Below are 12,500 nucleotides of genomic sequence, written 5' to 3' on the forward strand. Positions count from 1 at the left end.
TTTTTAGAGTATATGATTTCTGCAGAATGTGCCCGTGGGTAAGAGCTGACCGCACCGATGGGTCTAACGCTCCGCCAGCTGGTTCAGCTCTTTTCCAACCAGCAGCGAATTTTAGTTCTTCAAGATAGTGGTTTCTAATCGAACTCATCTTAAGTGATACTTAACCTTGTACATAATGAACTTAATGAAAACCCACTTCCTGTTTCTCCAATATTTTTTAGTTTTCTGCTTTAAATAAAGTACTTAATTACAGTATTTAAAGTTGGCATGAAATGTAAATTGTGCTCATCTCTTCCCTATTGTGTCGTATATTGTGTCGAGTGAAACGCTTCTGGAACAAGAACAAATGTGGGCGGGGCTTGATTGTGTCTGTGGGGAGTTGATTGGATGGTTGTGGTTTGCTATTGGCTGATCTCATGTGAGTGACAGGTTAAAGCCCCGCCCTCGTCATCAGAGAAGAGATGCTGCAAGAGGAAGTTATTCTGATTCAACATTATTAACACAATAATGTTGTGCACTGATAAATAATTTACAATAAACACTGCAATATTCCTTAAAATAAGAATCAGCCATTTTGATTTCATGGTAATTTAGGCATTTCTTGATATTTTCTCATCTTGTTTTTTATTTTATTTTATTTTTTAAATATTCTGTTCTTTACTAAACAAGCCCAAGAAATGCCTCTCATCTTTTCTCCAGGGTGTTTCAGCGATTCCTCATGCAGTAGTTTCTCTCTGAGAACCTGAAATGTGTGTTTGTTTTCTCTCAGCTGGCATCAATCAGCTCTTGTTCTCTCGCTCACAAACGCTCCTTCACTGAAGCTCTATTTGGATTGGCTGTTCAGAGCTTTTTATCACTACAGCCTGATCTTTAATAGCAGATGCCTCTCTCAAACACTGCTTCATTGTGCTTAGTGCCGAGTGTCTTCAGGCACAGTATGATTGACTCTACAGGTGAGGTCTGTGTGTTGGGCTGAACACAAGATTGTGTGTGTGTGTGTGTGTCTGTGTGAGTGTGAGTGTGAGTGTGTATGTGTTCTCTCACCAGTTGTGGCGTGTCGTGCAGCAGTGTGTGTGTGTGTGTGTGTGTGTGTGTGTGTGTTCCCTTTCGAGGGACCCTTTGGGGAACGTTCATTTTCCATGGCGAGCCAACTGCAGTTTAAGAGGTGTGTGCATCGCCGTCCGAGATATGTATCTGATGGGGACACACACCAAATGTGTTGCACTGCTTGGGAGCGCAGCACGCTCAGGCAGCTCTCGAGGGGAGATTTTTAATGACAATGGCCAGGCTTGCGTTCCCCGTGGTTTGGGTCACATCATGGGGTTCGCAGATGGATCTGGCAGGGGACCCTGAGACTGCTGAGGCACTCCTTCCTCGTTCTGATGTTCTCCTTCCTCGTGCGAAAGCTCGCCCACGAGTGGAGAACCCGATGCTTGAGCTGTCTGCTTCTGAGGAAGTGGATGTGCTCAGCATTGAAGGCGGGGATTTTAAAGATTCGCCACTTCATGTCCCCGCATATGAGGAGCTGGTAGAGGTTGTTTCTCGTGCCGTGGACAGACTAAGCATCAGCTGGCCACGTGAAAGGCAGGAAGCGCAGGCGAAAAACAAGTTGGAACTTCCTGGAACACAGAGAGCAACCTCATCACCAGGGTTTGCCATTCTTTCCCGATTTACACAACAACAAGTAACAACGAGTTGTGTAAATCGTGGAACAAACCACACACCTCTCGTCTGCCCAACCCCCCAGTATTAGATTACAGTAAGATAATGGGGGCGAGAGAGAAAGGCTATGGGATGATGCCGCGGGTGAAAGAGCCTTTGGCTAGTTATCTTTCCCCCAACGCTGCATCATCCCTAAAAACCCCGGTGCTGCCCACGAAACCCTTCCGTCATACATCTACTTTGTTGGGCAGGGCTTATATGGCTGCGGGTCGGACTGGTGCTTGCATGCATACAATGGCAGTGTTTACCAGACCGACCTTCTCAAGGATATTTATGAGGGCGAGGGACCAACACCTGAGGATATTGCTGAGCTTTGTGAGGCTGCAGACTTGTTTCTCCGTGTCACCAAAGAAACGGCCTGCGCCATCGGCCGTTCTGTGGTGGCTATGGTGGTCACGGAGAGGCACTTGTGGTTCTGTCGGGCATCATGGAGAAAGACAGGGCTTTCCTCCTTGATGCCCCGATTTCACCTTCTGGCCTGTTCGGCAACACAGGTTTCAGGTGGCGAAAAGGTGGTTTCCAGCGAACGCACGCTGCACTTTCTGCCCCACAGGCTTGCGGCCAGGCAGCAGTCGCGTCCTGGTTCCCTTAGTAGAATATTTCGAGGCATGGCAAAACCTACCAAATATTTCTCCATGGATCCTGCGTAGGATAGAGAAGGGTTACAGACTGCAGTTTGATTTCCGCCCACCGAAATTCAGCGGGGTGGTGTGGACTGCAGTCGACCCAGTGCAGGGTCGGGTATTGGAACAAGAAGTAAACTCCCTGCTGGTAAAGGAGGCCATAGAGTGTGTTCCTCCGCTGGACAAGGAGTCCGGGTTTTACAGCCGCTACTTCATAGTTCCCAAGAAGGATGGGGGGTTGCGTCTAATTCTAGATCTAAGGCACTTGAAACGGTCTCTGAGGAGATTCAGGTTCAAGATGCTCACTATTCCCACAATCGTGAGTCAGATCAAATCCAAGGATTGGTTTGTCACGATAGATCTGAAGGACGCATTCTTCCACATATCCATCCTTCCATCTCACAGGAAGTCCCTGAGGTTCGCTTTCGGGGAGAAGCGTTCCAATATCGGGTTCTTTCGTTCGGCCTAGCACTCTCCCCTCACACATTCACCAACTCCATGGATGTAGCTCTAGCTCTGCTGAGGCTTCAGGGCATCCGTGTGGTAAAGGCGGTATCCTCACAACTATTCCTTTTTAGAAAGAAATGGTATCTGCAAGGATTTCCAGTCAGGATTTAGACCGCACCATAGTACTGAGACAGCTCTCATCAGTCACAAATGATTTGCTCTTATCATCCGATCGTGGTTGTATCTCTCTATTAGTGTTACTCGATCTTAGTACTGCATTTGACACTATTGACCACAACATTCTTTTAAATAGACTTGAAAATTATGTTGGTATTAGTGGAATTGCATTAGCATGGTTTAAATCATACTTATCTGACCGTTATCAGTTTGTAGCAGTAAATGAAGAGATGTCTTATCGATCAAAAGTTCAGTATGGCGTACCACAAGGCTCAGTACTAGGACCGTTGCTGTTCACTCTGTACATGCTACCCTTAGGAGATATCATTAGGAAGCATGGCATTAGTTTTCACTGTTAAGCTGATGATTCGCAGCTCTATATTTCTTCACGCCTCGACGAAACTTACCAATTCACAAATTTAATGGAATGCATAGCTGATATAAAAAACTGGATGACTAGTAATTTCCTTCTACTTAATTCTGAAAAAACAGAGATTCTAATTATTGGATTATGTTTCTAGTATCTGTAAAGACGCCTTTTTCCATCTTAAAAATATATCTAAATTATGTCATATTCTCTCAATGACAAATACGGAACAATTAGTTCATGCGTTCATGACCTCAAGGCTAGATTATTGTAATGCTCTACTGGGTGGTTGCCCTGCACGCTTAATAAACAAACTACAGCTGGCCCAAAACGCAGCAGCTTGAGTTCTTACCAGAACCAGGAAGTACGACCATATTAGCTCTGTCAACACTGCATTGGCTCTCTATTAACCCTCTGAGGTCGGCAAACTCGCCCCCGCGTTTTGCTGGATTTTCTTCACATTGTAGCACAATAAACTTAAATTACTCCGTCATTTATGGTCATACAGAAAAAAGAAATATAAAAAAAGAATCTGTGATATTTCTACTTTTGTATGTGTCCACTTACAATCAAATCAAAACATTGTGCTTTTGTAAAATAAAGAAAATAAACAGGGTGTGCGTTCTGCCTCTCCGTTGCGGTGAACTTTTTTTTCTTGAGCACGTCTATAAACTGAAACAAAACTCAGCGAATACTTGTCACACATTTATGAGCCATATACCTTTATACACATTTAAGTGTGTACTTTTAAATGATCGGATTCAAACTGAAAACAAATATTCTCTGTTTAAGTAATTTGTATAAAACCAACAGGATCTCAAACGCTTGCTAATTATTTTTAATTCGACACGCCCACTCGCGCAAAAGAGATTCACATGCAAATCTCCACATGGGACGCGAACGCCCTCGTTACCTCAAACACAAAACACCAAAACACTTAACAAGTCTCTGCTTTTCGTCGAGTTTGAAAGACGCGCCGTGAGCTTACATTGGATTTAACTCAGAAGAAGAAGAACGCGATTTGAAGACAAGAAAGATGTAAGGTAAGAAATTCTTACTTATTAGTTAATGTTATTGTTGCATAAACTTCACATTGCAGTTGAACTGTTGCTATGGTGAATATTACAATATTTAGACCCGTGTTTACTGTTAAATACTGTTTGTGGATATCTGCTCAAACATAGATATGTATAATATGGTAACCATAATGTTTCATATTTTGGAGCATGCTGCGTGTTTGAATGTATCAGCAAAATGCACCAAACATTAGGCTTTATGTTTTTACTATTATCTCATTTCATATCATCATAACGAATGGAAACATTTGAAGTAACATATGATAATCAATATATTTTTCTCTAGCGTAGTTATTCCTGAAATCTTTTGGAAGATTTAATTTATTGTTATTATTATTTTATGCAGCACTGCGTAGCCTATGCCTACAAGGCACAACAAACCTGCTCATTATATATTGTTGGAAACATTTGTGTGTGTATTCTGTGAATTTTAAAAATAAATTTTAACCAGAAAAATCTAAAATCTATTCCCAAAATCGTGCAGCCCTATAGTTTCTCTTGATATCAGTATGTTCACAGGTTTTTTTTTTGTTGTTTTTTTTACAGGGCCCTGATGCAACTGAGTCCTGCTGACTTCAACATTCACATGAGTCTCTGTATATGAATGGTAAAGTGAAAATCAAACACCTTGGAAATGAAAGGTATGTACAATGTTTTTAGGAATGGCACAAAGGTCTCTGTCTTTGGATCATTGTTTTCAATGTGCTCTTTTGTCATTTGTTGTGTATCTTTGGATTATGTTGTGTTGTAAATAAATCCAAACAATCTAAAAACCATTCTTTTTTAAATCTCCTCATTCTTTGTGCAAGGTTGCTCTGAATGACAGGGCCTGATAGCTCCTAATAGGGCATTTAGGGGAGTGTCTTTGTCTTTCTCAGGTGTTAAATGCTTACATATTAATGAGATGATCACGCCTCTTCGCATAAGGCTTTCTCACACAAAACACGTCTTAGAAAATCATCACTTTAAATCAATATATTGTCTTATCTGAATGAGCAGTCAGGGTGATTTTCACATAGTTTTGGAGCAAATATTCTAGGCTACGTGATACAATTTTCAAAAGTCTTGTGAAGAAATAATCAGTATGGGTTTCATGGCCTTATTTCAGTGACAATTTTTTTTTGTATTTCACAAACCACGCATAAATGTCATTATCTCAAAACTACAAACTTTTACATACATGCTGCTGATATATTATTGTAGCAGAGTTTGTGCTAAATACAGTGTAATAAGACTTTAGCCATGACAATGTCACAAGTAACAGAAATAAGCACAAATGTCAGAGCATGTCAGAACACCTCCAGGGCCAGAAAACAGCTCAGACCCCAGAGGGTTAAACATCGTATACATTTTAAAATATTGCTGATTACTTACAAAGCACTAAATGTTTTAGCTCCCCAGTACATTAGCGAGCTCTTAACGCATTATAGTCCTTCACGTCTATTGCGATGTCAAAATTCCGGCCAGTTAATAATAACTAGAATATCAAAATCGACTGCTGGCGGTAGATCCTTTTCCTATTTCGCACCAAAGCTTTGGAACAGTCTTCCCAACATTGTCCGTTAACCAAAGTGTCGTTACAACGCAGTGTCTCATTCCCTTCTCAGGGAACAAGGGTTACAGTCGTAACCCGAGACGTTTCCTTTTTTCCTTTTTCTCTCATTCTGTTTATGTTCACTCGTTTAGCTCTTTCAGCAGCCTCTCATTTCCCACTCTTCATTGAACTTTATAAAAAAACTACTGAAACCGGCTTTAAGCGGCGCACTAATGGCTCACACCGTCCAAGATCATATTTCAATTTCCTCATGACAAGAAACATCTTATTGTGAATTCTACATAACCTGTCAAGACTATATCCGGGTCAGATTTTACTGATATGATAATTAAAAGAGAACTTTTTTTTGGGCATAAAGACAGTAAAGCCTGATTTTCAGGAGCATGTTCATTCTCATTACTACTAATAGTGCTAAGTACTATTCAAATAATGATAATCTAATGGACGAGATTGATGGGAATTGTGTGTGTGTTTCAGGTTCTAGCACTAGCAGACGCAGCAGAAGACACCCGGGAGCGTTTAAACCAGGCGTTTGTGCGTTTGAGGAGCGCGACTCACCTGCTCATCCTGTTGCTGTCTCTGTGGCAGAGACTGAACTCAGAGCAGAGCGACATCCTGGAGGCCACACTACTGCCCCTGCTGACCGACACACCACAACTGGTAAGAGAACACACACACACTGCCACTGCTGACCGACACACCACAACTGTTGAGAGAACACATACACACACTACTGCCACTGCTGACTGACACATCACAACTGGTGAGAGAACACACACACACTACTGCCACTACTTCACAACACACCACAACTGGTGAGAGAACACACTCACACTAGAGGTCTGCACATGCTTTAAACTGAAGCCCGAAATCATTTAACCCGACCCGACCTGCCATTCATTAAAGGATGAATGGCAGGGAGAAATCTGGGACATGTAGCACTGGCGCTGAGGTCAGCGCTGTCTGTATTCTTTTGGAAGGCTCTCTCGGCTGCAGCATCCCATTGTACTCTGTTCCAGAATCTCCAAATAAAACATCTATAATACCCGGATAACCCCAGGAAGGCATGGCACGTACCTGTTTCTTTGTAGGGACCGGGGATTCTCGCCTTTACTTTTCCCTCTTGCGGTTCATCCCTTCCAATGCGATAACCCAGGTATCGTGCCTCCGAAAGCCCCAGATTATATTTTTGAGGGTTAGCCATTAGTCCAGACCAATGTAGCGCAGTCAGCACCTCCCTCTGTCGAAGTAAATGTTCCTCCCAGCTCTCAGAGTGGATTACCACATCATCCAGGTAGGCAGCTACATAGGCCTGGTGTAGTCGAAGCACTCAGTCCATCAGCCTTTGGAAGGTTGCTGGTGCCCCATGCAGGCCGAAAGGTAAGACCCGGTAATGCCAGTGCCCTGACGAAGTATTGAAGGTGGTCTTCTCTTTTTCCGAAGTGGAGAGGGGTACTTGCTTTTGTCAAGTCCAGCGTGGAGATATACCGGGTCTTACCGAGGCGTTCAATGAGTTCATTCTACCGGGGCATGGGGTAGCTGTCAAACTCCGACACTTCATTAAGCTTACGAAAGTCATTGCAGAAGCGGAAGGTGCTGTCAGGCTGGGGGACTAGCACAACCTTTCCACTTCCTCCTCAATGGCTTGCTGCCGAGACTCCGGAATTTGGTAGGCCATGTCATGTGACAGGACATAAGTGCGTCCTGGACAGTTGGAGAATACATCACGGAAGCTTCAGATCAGGGCTCCCAGTTCTTTCTTTTGGTGTGGGTCGAGCTGTGGATTCAGGTCTACCACAGGATCAACTTTGTCTGCCATCAAGGCCACCGCAGGCTGTTCTGGGTCCCAGTGCTTTAACAGGTTGACGTGGTAGATCTGCTCACCCCCTCGTCTCCCAGGCTGATGCAGCCTATAATTTACAGGTCTGACTCTCTCAACGACAGAGACCAGGAATTTACAGGCCTCATTGGGTTCAAAGTCCAGGACCTGGTCGCCAGGAAGGAACTCCCGAGGTTGTGCTGGCCAACCGTAGAGTCGCTGCTGGGCACGTTGTGATTCAATAAAGGGGTCCTTGACCAGAGGCATTATCCGTTCAAATATTTATCTAATCTCACGAACATGCTTAACCACCATACTATGGGGGGGAAGGTTGTTGCTCCCAGGCCTCCTTGGCAATGTCTAGCAACCCGCGGGGTTGTCGTCCAAACCCGGGGGTGAAGCCGGTGGATGCTTGGGGTACTTCCCGTATCCCAAAGAGCACATAAGGTATCATTCGGTCCCAGTCGCGTCCGTCCTCAGTCACCACCCTTTTTAACATTCGCTTGAGGGTCTGATTAAAGCGTTCCACCAGGCCATTGGTCTAGAGGTGGTACACTGAGGTGCGGAGATGTTTCACTTGCAGCAACTTACACAGACTGGTCATGACCCAGGACACAAAGGGCGTGCCCTGGTTTGTCAGAATTTCAGATGGAATCCCCATTCGGCTGCAAAGGGCAAACAACGCCTGGGCGATGGCAGTGGCTCGTCGAAGAGGGACAGACTCAGGATAGCAGGTGGCATAATTATCATAATGCATGTGCATGTGTCTTAGATTTAAATTGCTCCCATCAGGTGACACCAATTAACCGGTTGATTGCAGGTGAGCTACCAGGGAAACTGCAATGAAACACAGATTAGAACACTCCCACATAACACTGTCCAGGGGCCGTATTCACAAAGCATTTTATCTTACCACTAGGAGTACTCCTAAATCGCACTAAAAGATTTTAGCTAGGAGTTTTCTCTTAAAAGTTATTCACAACGCCTTTCAGACCTACTCTTAGTAAAGAAAAATGAAAACTCCTAAACTAAGAGTGAGTCTTCGTTGCTATGGATGACGTCATTACTCATGCACGAGCTTGACTGAAGTGACCACCTTGATTGGCTGATGATTGTAATGCGGGAATGATTCCAAACACCTCCCCTACGATGATGAGTGACAGGTGACAGGTCTGAGAATGCGTGCGCTACACAAGTAGTGCGAAGGACGGAAGATGATGAATAACTGAATAAATAGCCTAAATAAATAAAGAGTAAGGCAAAACAAATATATAGTAGCCTAATGAAACATATGGATTGATGCAATATCTTTGCAACATTATTGAATTAATCTGTCTCTATATGCCTCTGCCTACGTTTGCAAAGAGAAGAACATTTTTGATTCACAATGAAACGTTACAATTAGTTTACATGCAATGAGTAGCCTAGTTTTGGTTGTTGTTGGTGGCGTTATTGCATCCAATGCAAAATTGTTCCCTCGCGATGGGAAGCTCCTGTAGCCGCCGCATACGCATTTCAAAACATTGCAACGTGAAATGCCACAAAAAGCGGTTTGTGAGTTAGGAGTCCTCTCGACTTCTTTTAAGCTGTCCCAGGCTTAGGTGCTACTTTTAGGGCTAAAATGCTTCGTGAATTACTCTTAGTCAAAAAAATTAGGAGTCCTAAAGTTACGAGTGACACGCCCATTATTTTTAGGAGTTGCTCCTAAATTCGCCAGTTAGGAGCTACTTTTAGCCTTAAAATTCTTTGTGAATACGGCCCCAGGTGCTCGAAAAGGGTTTGCCAGTCTCACCGACTTGTGGGGGCCGTTCATCCCTCGCTGCTCCCCAGTACCCCTCAGAGGAAAGGAGGCAGCTCTCTCTCCCGATTCCCTTGCCACTGTGGCCTCAGACAGCTCCACTGCCTACACCAGCTTTGTTAATGTTTGTGGATTTTGTAGTCCAGCAGTGCGTCAGTGTGGGCGGGGTAGGGCGCGTAGCAGTCTATCCACAATGACCTTCTCTACGATCTCAGTCACGGTGACATCATCTGTCAACAACCATAGCTTAATGAGTCGGGTCAGTTGGGCCGCTTGTATGCGGATGGGTACCTGCGTATCATACACCCAATCATTGACCTTCTGAGCAGCACAGACAGGGGAGAGTCCTACCTGAGCCAGGATGGATCTCTTTCTTCAGAAAATCATAGTCATCCAGGTAGGTTGGTGGGAGGGAGAAATAAACTTGTTGGGGTTCCCCGGTTAGAAGGGGTGTTAACTTCTGGATCCATTACGACTTTTCTCAGCCCCCTCTCCTTGCGACCACCTCAAATGTGTGCAAAAAAGCTTCCGGGTCATCCTGCTCAGTCATCCTAGGAAGTGCCATGGGTTGCGCCGCGGGTCTGGCATCTGCCAAGTGGGTCCTGGTGTAGTCTGAACGAAGACGCACCAGTTCCTCGGCCACCTGATTTTGTCCCACTACAAGCCGTTCTGATAACTGTTGTTGACGTATCAACACTTCGGCGGATGGCGGATGACATCCTCCACACTAGGGGGAGAGCCTGCCTCGCCAGAATCCTCATGTCTGGGGTCTCCTGCCCGCATTCTCCGCCAATGTAGCGCTCCACTACGGGGAAAGAGGAGAACAGACATGCAGTGCAGCGTCACCCCGGAAGGCGTCTTGTTCAAACAGTGAGAATTTAGGTGCGATCAAAGTCTCTGTGTTTGAAGTGTTCCGTAGTGAGAAGTACAGTTCCTCCTTGCCCAGCGAAGAGAGGGGAGATTAGCCAATTAGCTGTGTGATCCGCACTCACTTGGGGAAGTCAATCACTCTCTGGGATCCCCAGGTGTTCCCTATGATTAGTGTTGCCAGGGGTGACGAGTGGGGAGCCAGTGATATCTTGTCACAATATACAGTATATATATATATATATAGCCTATATAGTTTTTCTTATTTACAAACCCGAATCGACCCGAATCAGAGGCTATTCATTAAACATTAACCCGAGTTTTTCGGGACCTGTCGGGCTCGGGTCGGGTAGCAGACCTCTAACACACACTCTTGTTATACTCCTTATCTTTTGGATTCTTACATTAGCTCTGTATCTGAAATGTCGGTTGATTGCTGAAAATCTCTCCCATCCACCACAGCTCTCAAACTGAACTCACATTCAAACAAGAAATGCTTCCGCTTGATAAAACGGAGCCATGCATTAGAGTCATACACGTTTGAACCAACATGAGGGTAAATTGATGACAGAATTATAATTTTTTAATGGGCTATTGCTTTAAATATGAGTCTTTTATTTGACTTAATCAAATCCCTGAAGTCTGATACCAATGCAGTAAAAACCCACCGTTGATTTTATCCCAGTGTGATGAGCCTCAACCGCTTTATGAAACTGCCTGAATTTAAGAGATAGAGAGCTAAAGAAAAAAACAGACATTTTGTTGTAAAATGAATAGGATAGATTAAGAGAGAATAGAGAAACCGAGGGAAAGCCACACACACAATCCTGTCTCCTGCTGGAACCCTGACCCCTCCTTACAGCTTACACACACACACACACACACACTCTCTCCTGTCTCCCTGCTGGAGCCCCGACCCCTTCCTCACAGCCTTTCTGTAAAACCTAAAGTGTCCGTCCCAGCCTGTATAATTCCTGCAGTGCTTTATCAGTTCCAGCGGCTCCAGTGATGATGATCTTCTGATACGGTGGAAACAGACTCCAGTGTCGTTGTGTTCTTTCTGATGTCAGTTCTCACATGTGCAGGCTTGTCTTGTCACTCATTGCTTTAGAAAAACTTTTGTTTCAAATGTCTCAAAAGCAGCTCATTATGCTCACTATGCACTATGTACTCTGCTGTCAAGTGTATGAACTTTATAAGGTTTTTTGTCATATAATAGACCGTCTTCTTCCTCTTCATAAGGAAAGCTGTGACAGTTGAGCGCATGAAGTGTCTAATATTCTACATTAAGTGCTTTTCAATGTTCACACTAATTTACAATACAAAATGGCATAAAATAGTGCACAAGTATTCAAATTGGGACGCAGCTGTTGATTAAAATGAGGCCGTCTTGAGACCAAAGAACTCAATGTCATTAGGAAAACATCATAATTGTGGAGATAATTTATGCATGGACAGATATTTATTGTGTATTTTCACCTTGAGCCATATCTATAGATGAGCTCTTTTAGTGAACTATATTAGTGAAGCCTCTAATTTACTGAAATGAACGAACTGTTGTGACGTCATTTCTAACAAAATCAGACCGAAACAAAGCCAAACAAAGTTCGTTTCAGGAGTTCGAAACAGCTTACCAAAGTGACCTTTCCAGAAACACCTCTGAACTCCCATTGGTCTGTGGTGATGATGTAATAGGTGGGTGTGGCTCTGGTCTGTGGCGATGATGTAATAGGTGGGTGTGGCTCTGGTCTGTGGTGATGATGATGTAATAGGTGGGTGTGGCTCTGGTCTGTGGTGATGATGTAATAGGTGGGTGTGGCTCTGAGGCTCCGCCTTCTCTGAGGTGGAAATCTTCATTTCTTCTGTTCAGACGCGAGTGAAAGCATGAACACGCTGGAGAGCCGCTTTATAGCAGAAACTGAAGCTGTGATTCTAATCGACACTGTTGTTCATGTTTAATACAGTAAAGCTGCTGCTTTAAAGCCATCTATTGTATAAAGTGCTGTATTAATAAACGTGACTGTAGATCTTGATCTCTCTCTCAATCAT

At 44.0% G+C, this 12,500-nt stretch overlaps 1 protein-coding gene across 1 annotated transcript in view; it reads left to right on the forward strand.

Moving 5' to 3' along the window:
* The window catches only part of bbs9 (Bardet-Biedl syndrome 9), a 177,853-nt gene that overhangs the window by 104,970 nt on the left and 60,383 nt on the right, over nt 1-12,500 (forward strand). Inside the window, 1 exon segment of the mRNA XM_082150880.1 lies at nt 6,445-6,627. Coding sequence (XP_082007006.1) covers nt 6,445-6,627 — 183 coding nt within the window.

This window comes from Leuciscus leuciscus (genome assembly GCF_965113295.1).
Source record: "Leuciscus leuciscus genome assembly, chromosome: 20".
NCBI lineage: Eukaryota > Metazoa > Chordata > Actinopteri > Cypriniformes > Leuciscidae > Leuciscus > Leuciscus leuciscus.